The sequence below is a fragment of the Thamnophis sirtalis genome, unplaced genomic scaffold (assembly GCF_051295495.1).
Source record: "Thamnophis sirtalis isolate CommonGarterSnake01/CBP01778 unplaced genomic scaffold, rThaSir2_p1.2 scaffold_4, whole genome shotgun sequence".
NCBI classification, from domain to species: Eukaryota; Metazoa; Chordata; class Lepidosauria; order Squamata; family Natricidae; genus Thamnophis; species Thamnophis sirtalis.
In genome coordinates this window covers 19,007,776-19,020,342 of record NW_028261384.1, presented here as the reverse complement: position 1 = coordinate 19,020,342, position 12,567 = coordinate 19,007,776, and the positions used below count along the sequence as shown (strand labels likewise).

At 34.9% G+C, this 12,567-nt stretch overlaps 1 protein-coding gene across 3 annotated transcripts in view; it reads right to left on the bottom strand.

Annotated features, from left to right (window-relative positions):
* Window positions 1-12,567, bottom strand: part of PARD3 (par-3 family cell polarity regulator) — a 602,045-nt gene that overhangs the window by 240,605 nt on the left and 348,873 nt on the right. For all 3 annotated transcript variants that reach the window (XM_087712541.1, XM_087712540.1, XM_087712538.1), the window contains exons 10-11: window positions 8,748-8,887; window positions 4,006-4,134 (exon numbers count right to left, since the gene is read on the bottom strand). In XM_087712541.1, the coding sequence (XP_087568667.1) occupies window positions 4,006-4,134; window positions 8,748-8,887 (269 nt within the window). The remainder of the gene's footprint in view (window positions 1-4,005; window positions 4,135-8,747; window positions 8,888-12,567) is intronic.

Below are 12,567 nucleotides of genomic sequence, written 5' to 3'. Positions count from 1 at the left end.
AGAGGCAATTTTTTAAAAAAAGGAGGTAGGTAGACAGAGAGTGAAAGAAAGAAAGAGAAATACAGTAGGTAGATAGGGGGAGAGAGAGGGTAGTTAGGTAGGTAGGTAGGTAGGTAGGTAGGTAGGTAGGTAGGTAGGTAGGTAGGTAGGGAGAGAGAGAGAGAGAGAGAGAGAGAGAGAGAGAGAGAGAGAGAGAGAAATACAGTAGGTAGAGTGTAGGTAGGTAGATAGAGGGAGAGAGAGAGAGAAATAGAAATAGAGAGAAATACAGTAGATAGGTAGGGGGGGGGAGAGAGAGTAGGGAAGTAGATAGAAGGATAGCGAGAGAGAAATACAGTAGATAGGTAGGGAGAGAGAAAGAGTGTAGATAGGTAAGTAGGTAGGTAGGTGGATATAGAGAGAGAAATAGAAAGAGATAGAAATACAGTAGATAGGTAGGGAAAGAGATAGAGAATAGGTAGGTAGGTAGATGTTTCCAGATGTATTTATCCATGTGCTGGACAAGGAAATCACCTTAAGACTTTGTTTCTGCTGGCACAGCACTTGATCAATGCAATTCTCATCAATCAATTAAAGAGCTTTCGGAAAGGAAAAAAAAGTTTTTTCACTCTGCAAACCTCCCAAAAATGGCCCATTTTTTAAAAAAAATGACATGCATAGCCTGGGGGGGGGGGGGCTTGCAGAGTGTTCCTGTGGGTGTAGGGGGGCAAAAACAAGCAAAAAATAGCCCACTTTTCACAAAAACGGGTCCATTTTTTGTCAAAAAAATTGCAATCATAGCCTTATGGAGGCTTATAGAGTGCTGCTGGGGGCTGGGGAAGGTAAAAAACAACCAGTTTTTCACTTATTTCTGCCCTCCCCCGTCCCCAGGAGTTGTTTGAAAGCCTCCATAAGGGTATGCACAGCCATTTTGGTGAAGAGGGCAGGGCTTTGGGAGGCAAAAAATGCTGTATTCGGTGTATAAGATACATCCAGATTTTCCTCTTTTTTGAGGAAAAAAGGTTCATATTATACTCCGAAAAATACGGTATATTTTTTTATAAAATAATGTTTTACAATCAAAATGACTTCAGCTCAAAATAACTGCTTCAAGATTGGAACAGGACTGTCTCATTCTGGAAATATCCCAAGATTTCAAGTGAAAGCACAAATTCCAAACTTCAAACAATTGTTTCCAACTTGAAACACATTCAGTATAGACAGAGAGACCTAATTTGGGCTTGAAGCAACTGTTCCAGATTCAGAATAGTATTCTTCAATGTCAACATGTTCTGAATTTGAAATGTTTAATTCACATCAACTTATTCTAATTTGTAATTATTATTGCATGTATACAATACGAGTTTGTTATATGCTGGTGTGCATTATTCCTGGCAGCACTTCCTCTCAAATGTTTATCTGAACATAGGCTTTAACATTTTAGAACTAATCAATCTGAAACTGACTAGGTTCTTTCAAGACTTTTTGATAAACATGAGCTATTTAATTTTGATGGCGGGAGGGAAGGACATACATACATATACACACACACACATACATACATATATACACACATGCGAGTGTGTGTATTTTGTCTGATTTTATATGAAAATTATTGCAAAAAAGAAAGATGGATTTCTTTTTCAAAGAAATTGATATTTGCATTGATTTCAGTGCTTTAGTTTAATATAAATATTACAGATATTTATTTTATTTGACATTAATGTCCATGTTATGTTTTATCTGAATGACAAGATAATTTGGATAAGGAAAGGAATTATTTATCAGCAGAAACAATTGTTTTCAGCATTGTTCTTGAAAGATAAGAATTCTTCTAAGCTAAGTTTACAATTGCTTTTTTCTTATATTACATTAATTACCTCTTTTTATGTTATAACATATCACAAAAAGTGATAAATTTGGCAAATTAAAATCTGCCTATCTGACTTGTCAGTCAGATTAACCTACTATTTATGGGTATAATCGTATTACAAATTAAGTAATCTGTATTCAAAAGTATACATAATATTGTACACTTGTATACACACTCTCCTGACATAAATCTGAAAACCCTCAAGTTTAAATTCCATCCACAAATTATTCTAAAATTTATTTATGTGTTTGTGTGCACTTTTCATAAAATCGTGAAATGCCTACTAAATCCTACCCTAAAAAAGAAAGAAAATGCTCTTTCCATTAGAGAAATGGCTTTAATTACTTAGACATGGACTTAGACAATTTGTAGTCAAATTTAATTTTTTTTCAATTCGTTGATTTCCTGAAGAACATAATAAGTTCTTGAACATAAACATAAGAACACAGGGACTGTTGGATTAGAACTCTGACCCATCTAATTGAGCAGGCTGTCTTTGCAGTGGCCAAACAAGGAAATCTACTAGTCTCTTTTCAGATACTCTGAAAAGACTAATTCTTCACCAAGACTAATATCTGTGGATCCCCATGACTTCCATAAACTGCTCCAGACCTTTTATGAAGCCAGCCAAGTTAGTTGCTAGCACCACATCTGCAATGAATTTCTCCATCGGGGAATATCCAGTGGTAGTAGATACAGTATTTTATGTGGCAATACATTGATATTATCCTTGATAGTGGGTACCAAATTATATTTTATTTTATTTATTCGTTCATTAATTTATTCAATTTATAAAGCTGCCTGTTTCCCATTTGTGATTAATATATAATACCCATTATCTTTAGTACTTAATAGGCATTTCTCTGGAGTTTTAATAGCTAACTCATCAAATTACAAATAATGAAAATGTTTTCATTTTATCAAAAGGGAACTTTTTTTTTCCTTTTAGCTAGGAATAACCTCCTTTTTAGTATAGAATATCATAGACCATTTACAAGGCAAGAGAAAAAGAAAATATTTTGCGTACCAGAGATTTTATTATTTAGAAGAAGCTCAAATAGCATGACTGACGCATGCGTTCAGAAACCTAGGTAGTTTGCTACTCATACCTTTGATCCGTTTAACATAGTAGTTTTAACACTAAAAATTTTGGCTGCAGTTCTTCAAAATTTAGGGCAAGGATTTACTAATATCTCCTTTCCTAATGCTTTGAGCACTACAATAACAGGGCATCACATATCAAAAGTCCCAGGAAATTGAATTTCCTAAACATCTAAATCCTTAAAACGTGTAACAGCTACTATGAAAAGTTACCTTTCCCAGAATTCCTAGAATTTATATTGCTGATGTTAAAGAATTTAAAGCAAAAAGAGATTAAAGCAGCTAATTTTCATTTTATATTACAGAGAAGTTTGGGGAAATGTTTTGCTTGATATGGACAAACTTGAGTTCCTGGTAAGTTAATACAAATTTTAGAAATGAAACTGCTTAATGTATGATCTGCCCATAAAGCAGTCCATATATTTAATATGTGCGTTTATCTAAATACAGAAATGTTATCTTCCACACTTATTGGGGAAACATTTATGTTTAATTTGTGGAACAGTAGCCTAAATAGAAATGTTTTATTATACAAAAAGCATTATCTGAATCATTTTGCTAAATTAAGAACTGTGGGGAGTCTTCACCACATGGGGATCATTATTTTAATAAAAAGAACATTTTTGTTCCCGCACAAGTTCCTCTTTTCCAAACCACATCATTCTTACACCCCATTCTGGATTAATTTTAATGCTCTCAGAGCAATAAAAAAAAGCAAGCTGATTCAGTATGACAAACAAAAATTTCCAACAGAGAAGCGAGTACAAAAGACAGAACAATCCCATTGTCTGTAGGCATAAAAGCAGGGGCCATGAACTCTTTATAATTTGCATTTCCTGTCACCCATGATTTGAAAATATTGGTTCACATATTAATATGGAAAACCAATTCAAAAATAGCATCCATGGGAAACATAATAGAAGGGATTCTATGTGTTCCATTTCTTCCTGCACAAGTGTAACAGCAGGTTGTCAGATTATTTTCTAGTATTCATATTTTAAATTAAACACAACCACTTTAAAATGAAATAAAAAATAAAATAAAATACGAACCAATTCTCTAGGATGGAATGTTTCTTCTTGACGAAAAATTAGTAGGCTAACTGATCCACTCATCTTAGTGCTCCTCAGGAGAGAAACAACTTCTTCTTGGGTTTTTCCTGTTAAATCCACTCCGTTTACCTAAAAGAAAAGGGGGGGAGGGGAAATCTTAAAGTAGCCATAGCAAAGAATGATATTATGATAGATCAGCTCGTACTGAAGGTTAACTTTCAACAGAGCAAGTATGCTTTATCATTGTTTAACGATGAAATCTTGAACGTGCCTTACTTGTGTAGAAGTCTAATTCAAAATATTTTTATTTAAGTTAAAAAATGAATCAAACTAGCTCTCAAATCAATTATTCAGACACTTAAACTTCCATTGCTGAGTCAGCAAACCGTAGATTTCATTATTACTTTGGTTATGACTGCTCAGCATTCAACTACAAAGAGAAAATGCTAATTAAAAAGGTAATTGCTTGTGCTCTCTTCTGATCTTTCTAGCACAATCTATGTTTACTCCTTGAGTTGATTTCCTTTTCTTTATTGTAACGGGATTATTAGCTATTTACCTATCACAGTGATAAATAAATCACTAAAAGTTGCTAGATGTCTGAATAAACCAAAATTATGACCAGGTTCCCCAATTACACCCAAAAATAATATGGTCCATTTGGTTTTGGCTTAACGTGTCCGACCCAGCCAAGGCTAGTGTACAGAAAAGTCACAGTTAAATAAATTATGATTAAGCATGAGTGTGAGTCCATAGTCCACAAGTAAGATTATCAGCTTTCTGAAAAGGCAAAGAAGGATTCATGTAATTGGAAAGGGGGCCAAATGGGAGAAAAAGCCATGCAAAACAATTTAACTTTCTTAGCACCTGTTACAACAAAAATTGGGAGGGAAAATGCTTAGCCTATATGTATAGGAAATTACATTTTCAAGTGTCAGAAAGAATGACTTTTTAAATCAAAATATTTTCTAACAAATCTTTATTTTCAAGAACATATGTTAGCAATAAAATAGAATCTACAACAACGCAACGGAAATTTTACTATAGAAACATGATGAGTCTACAGACTATAGTAAACACAAATTTGAAGGGGCTAGAATTTGAAGCCAAGTCTTGAAATTGGACAAAAATAAACAAATCTAGGCTACCAAATATGTCAACAGACAAAAGAAAGTATACAATTATTAAGATTACAATGCATGGAAGTTTGAATGACTACTGCTATGAAATAATCCAAAACAAAAACAAAAATTCTAAAATGTCAAACAATAATCAAGAGTCCTATATCATCTTGGACAAATTCTGTGCAGGCAAGCTGTTTCATTGATTAATCATTCTCACTCTAAGTAAATTTCCACCCATTACTTCTTGTCCTGCCCTCAGGAGCTTTGGAAAATAAATCAACCTGTGATAGCCCTTCAGATATTGGAAGACTGCTTTCAGGTTACCCCAAGCCTTCTCTTCTTTAGGCTAAATATATCTAACTAGACTTTCTTCATATGATTTAGCCTCCAAATTCTTAATTACCTGCGTTGCTCTTCTCTGCACTGTTTCTAGGGCTTCAGCATCCTTTTTATATCATGACAGAATTGGATGCAAAATTCCAAATGTAGCCTCAGAATTATAGTACTGAGAAGTACTATCACTTCTCATGATCTTGATGCTATCCCTCTGTTGATGCATTCTAGGACTGCACTGGCTTTTCTGATACCTGCAACACACCACTGACTCATATTTAAGCAGTGGTCGCCGAGGATATCTAGATCACAGGGCATAACTGTTGAACCAGATACTGCCTATCCTGTATCTTCAGGACGTCACTTTGCTCACCACTGAAATACATCTTGTTGGATGGGGCCTAATGTTCAAGTCTGTCAAGATCTTTCTGAATTCTTCCAATGTGTTAGCAATTACCACTACCCCAGTTTAGTGTCACCCACAAATTTGATAAGTACCCCTTCAATTCTCTTATCTAGATCATTTATGAGGATATTGCTATTGTTGAAAATTTACTAATAGTGTAAATCCACATCACATACATCTAAAATCAAGTCATATTGAAGTAAACAAGTAAGAGCTAAGCTCCAGAAAAAAGAAAATGCATTAAATCAAGTATGATAGTCACTACTATATACAAACCTCCTTATAGAAACTGGGACAATGTTAACATATCATCATCTTCTATTATGGACCAAGGAAATCCATTAGCATAAATAATGCACTCATATGTTGCAATAGTGCTAAATTGCCTGAGAACTTAAACCGTACTTAAGTAAATTTCAGTGAAATGAAATGCATGAGCAAAAAAAGCTATTGGATTTCATTATAAAGTGGAAGCTGGCTCTTTATCAATCATCATATAATGTTTGCACTATTGCAAAACCAGCATGCCCAAAGAACAATCCAGATGCCTTTGTAAACTGTAGTATACTTTCACTTGGAAAGCAAAATCATAAACAGAATCTCTAAAAACTTCCACATGCAAATCTTTCTGTTTCTTGTTTCTTTGCAGAGGATCATGCAAAGCTTGATAGATTTAGTTAGTTCCAGTGCAGGGGGGCTGATTTCATAGGCTATGAATATGTAGAGCTCAGAAGAGCAATAAAGGCACAATTTAAACTGAGATACTTTAAACTGGAACATTTTAGCTCTCAGGATTCTAAGTATGCCACATTTTTCACTAGTATGGTTTAGGTGACCCCGAAATGGACGGGTATACAAAGATCATTAATTTGAAATAGTTTTCATACTAGTGTCTCCTCAGTGGAACATCCTTATATGAGGATAGAGTAGCCCAATTCCCAAAATATTTTACTTTTACAGAAAACTATTAAAAATAGTTTTTCACTTAAGTATTTGTTCCTAAATACTGGTATACTGTAGGTTTGGAGCTAGGGTTGTACGGATTTATGGATTCAAGATGGTAGATAAGGCACCCAATTTGTTCTCATTGCTCTTATTTATTTTTTTTAGTCATTATGAACAGGTCAGAGGTTTTTTTTTAATAAAATGGTACATATGTCAATCAGTTAGTTAATTAAGGGACAAGCTAGTTACTCAAAAAAGAAGTGGACCAAGATCCGTTTTTGAAAGTAATACAAATTTATGATGGACTTTAAAAACCTTTAAGCTATGAACTGCTTCCCCATCAATCTATTTGGACATTAATACTTTCAACATTTATGTATGTGAGTTATGATAATATGAGAAACAAGCTTCCAGACTGAGAAATACTCTCTCCAGGGAGGTTTGCCTGACCAATGCCTTGTTATATTTCTGTGTCATATCAGATAAAATTTCTGAATTTGTATTCAATCTTTCTATTAAATAATTTTAATGGTGCTTCAAAAGGATTGTATTTTATTTTAAAATATGTGCTGCTAATGGAAGAAATATTTTTCAAAAGTGAATAAAGGAATTAGACCATAAAATTATTTGGACATAGAGAAGGTATATCTAATACAGAATTCTTCCTATTATTGCCGTATAACTGTAAATAGTGCCTACAAAGGCATAGAATAATTAGAATGTCTAGTTTCATTTAAAAAAAAAACAAGATATACTTCAATGTTTAACCATAAATAGTACTGATGGAACCAATGTGAGATACAATTTATTCCTGGGAATAATTTGCTACAGAACTGTTCAAATGTCCTAATATTTTAAGACACAGTTCTCTAAAATGGTCTATACTCTTTGAAATGGCAACTATTACATAAAGAACTGGACTAAACATTGTTATATTTTCCCTCTTTCTTTTCTATGTCCTCCTGTGTGCTTACAGTTAAGGAAAAAAATGAATTAGCACCCTTCTGCATTAAAAGTGATTGCCTTACTTTATAGTAATATCATATCATAAACCTAACAATAATACAGTATTTGATCCCCCCATAAAACAATAAATAAATAAATCTATCTGAATTTCTATTTTGATAGACTATGATTATTACCTATATTCATTTTTAAAAAAACTAACTCCTGACCACACATACATAATAATACTTAAATATCTAAAATGTGTTCCTCAATCCACCATCATTCATTATTTGTCCCTTGTTATACTAATCTATGTCTTTGCTTCCTATGAACTGTAAAGGTCAAATCATTCCATCTCTCCAGGATATCTGTCCAAAACTACAGCTTAAGAGGGTTTGATCCAGGCTGAAAGACATGTAATTTGTGTCATAACAAAAAATGCTTATCAGATACTATACAAATTCTAAGACCAGGCATACATTATATATATATATATTATATAATTTTTATAAGAATTAAACTTAAATACAAAGCCTTGTATTTTATCCCAAATAATTGTTCCACCACGGTGCACTATTCCTTATGTCAATCTATTAAAAACACAGCCCATCTTACCAAAACAGTTGATATATCCAATTATTCTTTGAATAAAGCCCATGCACACATCCCGATAGATAGATGATAGATAGATAGATGATTGATAGATAGATAGATAGATAGATAGATAGATAGATAGATAGATAGATAGATATTTAAAATCTCTGTTTTCTAAATGAGACAGATGCTCTTTGTAAAGCAAGCTAAGTTATTCCTGTTTATTAACATTGTTATTCTGAAAATATGAAAATCAGAAGACAATACTCAAGAAACCTGGCACAGGAGATGAGGGGGGAAAATTAATTGGATTGCTATATAACTCATATAAAAGTAAGATGCTTGCCAAAAGGACTTATAAAATTCCCAATAGCATTGTGACATTTCATCACCTCAATGAGTCGGTCTCCAGCCTTTAATCTTCCATCTTGAATAGCTGCGCCTCTTGGAAGGATATTTTTCACATAAATTGGAGCTGAGCCACCAATAGGAACATCTCTTGAAGTGATGCTAAATCCTAGGCCTTCAGTACCTATAGAAATTATTTAAAAGTATTGTCAGCTTATTCTGTGCCTCTGCATTATCAGAAACTTTGGATTTACATAAAGCTACCTAAAAGCATCCATATTTTCTTTCTACACCTCATCATATTGACTAAATACAGTCTGATATGGTCTTTCACAGAATGTGCATATAGCTCTGATAGCCATATCAGACAATTTCATTAACACTGCTTAATATATTTTTTGCTTTTTTCAATACTGTAAATAAATGAACAAGTATAATATTCCTTGTCTATATAATAGGATTCTCTCTTGATCTAGCCTTAGTACTGGGGTGAGGGAATAGATCACATTTTAGATCTTAGCTATGAAGAAATACTGAAAATTTAAAAAGGTTCACAAACTTCTAAGCACCACTCTATGGAATCATTCTAGTAATATTTCCTGGTCCAAAGGAACTTCAAAGACTGGGAAGAAATCCAAAAATATCAATACAGTAGCAATCTTCCAGTAAAGATAATTAACCAGGGTAATAAAAGCTGCCTCAATTCTGTATCAAGACCTAAAACCAGATGGAAATGGATTTAAATTATGAGCTGTGTATAATCACTAACCTACTGAGAATAGTGGGACGCATTCTATGCAGAATTTTATAAACTCCCTCCCCCCGCTGCTTTGAAATAGATGTGGTGTCAGTATAAAAGTAGACAATAGTGTAAAATCTTAAGGAAGCTATAAGTTTGTTTTTGATTGTCCTGCTTTTAAATTCCAGTTTGTTTAATCCAGTCAGCTTCCTCCAGTATCTCAAAAGAAAGGCTACACAGAGGCACAAAGGGATAAGGAGTTTCAATGACTAAATTCATGTTCCCTGCTCCACCTGAAGGAACACAGGCTTGTCTACCTGTCGACAACTGTTCTTTTCTGGCCTGTGCAAAGTTGCAAGGAAGAGTGACTTGTGAAAGACATCAGAAAATTCTGCTCCCCAGTTTTGCCTACATAAGCCCACTGAAAGTCTAGTTTTAGCCTGATTTATTTTTTTAAAAAACAAGATTTAAAATATGCCTCGAAGCCTGCTCAGTATCTGAAAAGAACATACACATAGAGAGCATATAGAAGAAACCAGAAGCTGTCTAATTAGAGCAAGAAGCAAGGATGTTCTATAATGTTTCCAAATGTTGTGTGTGTGCATGCACACACATATCAGTAGCTAGAAAGGGCTGGATTTTTTTTTTAAAAAAAACAGCAAGTCGGCACATAACATATGAATAAAAGATCTTAGAAGCAGGAGTCTACAAACTTGCAGAGAGATCTCAGTCCAACAGTGGCAGGGTATAGCAGGAAAAGCATACAAGCAATCCTAGATTTATGATTACAACTGGGTCCAGAATTTTGGTCATATGTTTTGGTCGTAAGTCATTGCAGTTGTTAACTGAGATGCCCACATGATCATTTCATTCAGTAACTACAGTCCTGGCTCTCCTACGTTGTTTGTTAAACAAACAGAGCAAAAGAGTTCCATGCTAAAGGGCGCATGGGAGTTAATTCCATGGCTGGCTTCCTTTCTCTCACCCATCGCAGCCTTCCCCTCCCATATAGGCATGGAGAAAGGTAACTCAAATCTCCAGAATCTAAGCTTCCTTTCACTAGCTTTGTGTGCTTTCTGCATAGAAAGTTAATGAATGTATTTTTCTGAAGAATAGAAACATCAGGTTCACTAGCTTTCTGGCCAGAAAGAAGAAGGGAGAAGTAACAGGAAGCAGAGCAGGATTTCCAAGGCTGCAGAAGCTTTGCACATCCTGGTGGGACAGGCAGGAGGGGAGTTTCAGCCCCTCCCCCAACAGTCATAACGTTGGGCCCATTACCTGGTTCCTGAATTTGATCATGTGACTACAGAGCCATTGCAATGGGTGTAACTTTGGGCAGTGGTAACAACACTTTTCTTTCTGCACTGTTCATAATTTGAAATAGCCCCTGAATGAATGGTCATAACTTGAGGATCATATGATCTGTACATCGAAGCAGATGGTATTGCATATAGCAATATCTGCAAGTGAATGGACTAGACCATCTCAAGTCCAGGTGGAAGATTGCACAGAATGTTGTGGGGAAAAACAGGGCAAGCATCCTGTAAAAAAGAGATGTCAAACTTGAAGTGTCACGTTGCTACGTCACATTGACATATCATGACTCCTACCCCCCCTCTTTCACTAAGCATGGGGTGGTCAGTGCATGACACATGCAGCCCGCAAGCCACGAGTTTGATATCCCTGCTGTAGAACTTCCAGGTTCAGATAGATAGGCAAGTAGTGGCCAATTAACCAGGCACTATGTAGTAGAAATGGACTAGAAGACAGTGGTGGTGATAGATGTAGCAGTACTGAGTGATAGGAACATCAGAAAAAAAGAGCATGAGAAACTAAAGGAGTACCAGCGCCTGAAGGTGGAACTGTAGATGTTTGAAACAAAAAAAAAAGCAAAGTGATTACTAAGGTGGGAGAGTGGCTCCAACAGATTCCCAACACCACTGGAGTTCTCTGTCCAGAAGAGAGCAACATTAGGAACAACAAAAATATTGCATAGAACCCACAAACTCCCCAAAGAGATCTCTGGTACAGGACCCAAGACGCATAACACCCATAGGGTGAGAAGGGATATATGTACATACAGACATACATGCCTAGTGTTTAACTGCTGTTGCTGTCCACATGCCCAGCAGACATTTTAAAAAACAGATTGTTCATTTAAAAAGTTCCCTTTGTTTTCTCTTTCCGCTTGGGTTTAAGCAGAAAGGAACCTTATACAACATTCAGAGACTATTATCTCCTTTAATCTCCCATGTGGAATTAGCTGAGGCCCCTCCAAAGTTTTCATCTTTTGACTTAAGTGCTTGTGAACAATAAAAAGCGACAGTTTTCTGCAATAAATGTTCTTTGCAGCTTTGGGTTTAATTAATTTTATTCTTACTTTGTATGCTGAGACCTCCCAGAGGTTTCACCTAAATCATGAATTGATTGCTTAATATCTTCAGTTTCTTGCATTTTTTTTCCCTCTTAGTATCTAAATCAAACATTATGGTTTGCTATGGACAGAAATAATTCTGGATAGAAGTAGTGGAATAATTCTGGATAGAAGTAGTGGAATTTTAATTAGATTCCCTACTTTAAAGATTTGATTAGTAAACATACAGATATTGAGGCATTCTCAAAATATGTGTATTTATGAACAAGGTAAGTCTTTAAAAAAAGATGTGTTCAGAATTTGTCAGGTAATGAAGATTTGATAGCTGCCAACTGATGTAAGGTTGTAATCTGTAAACCGAATAAGCTGTAAACTGTAAAAGTGAAACCATAAGGCTAGCAATAGCATTAGCAGCTTCATATAAATATGCTATGTATCATTTTGGTATTTCTACTAGTTATTTGAATGCTGACTTAGCAGAAGAGATATATATGGCCCAAACTCCAGGTTATGAAAGTGCAACACCTGGATACGTATATAGATTGAATAAAGCCATATACAGATTGAAACAATCAGCCAGAAATTGGAATCAATGTTAACAAAACCTCTAACTGTTATTTCAGAGCATTTGGATTATCAGATGTACAGCTTTAAATGGGGGGGGGGTGTCAGGTAATGAGGATTTAGTAGCTGCCAGCTGATGTAAGGTTGTAAGCTGTAAACCAGAAGTTGATGCAATGTGGTTGATTCA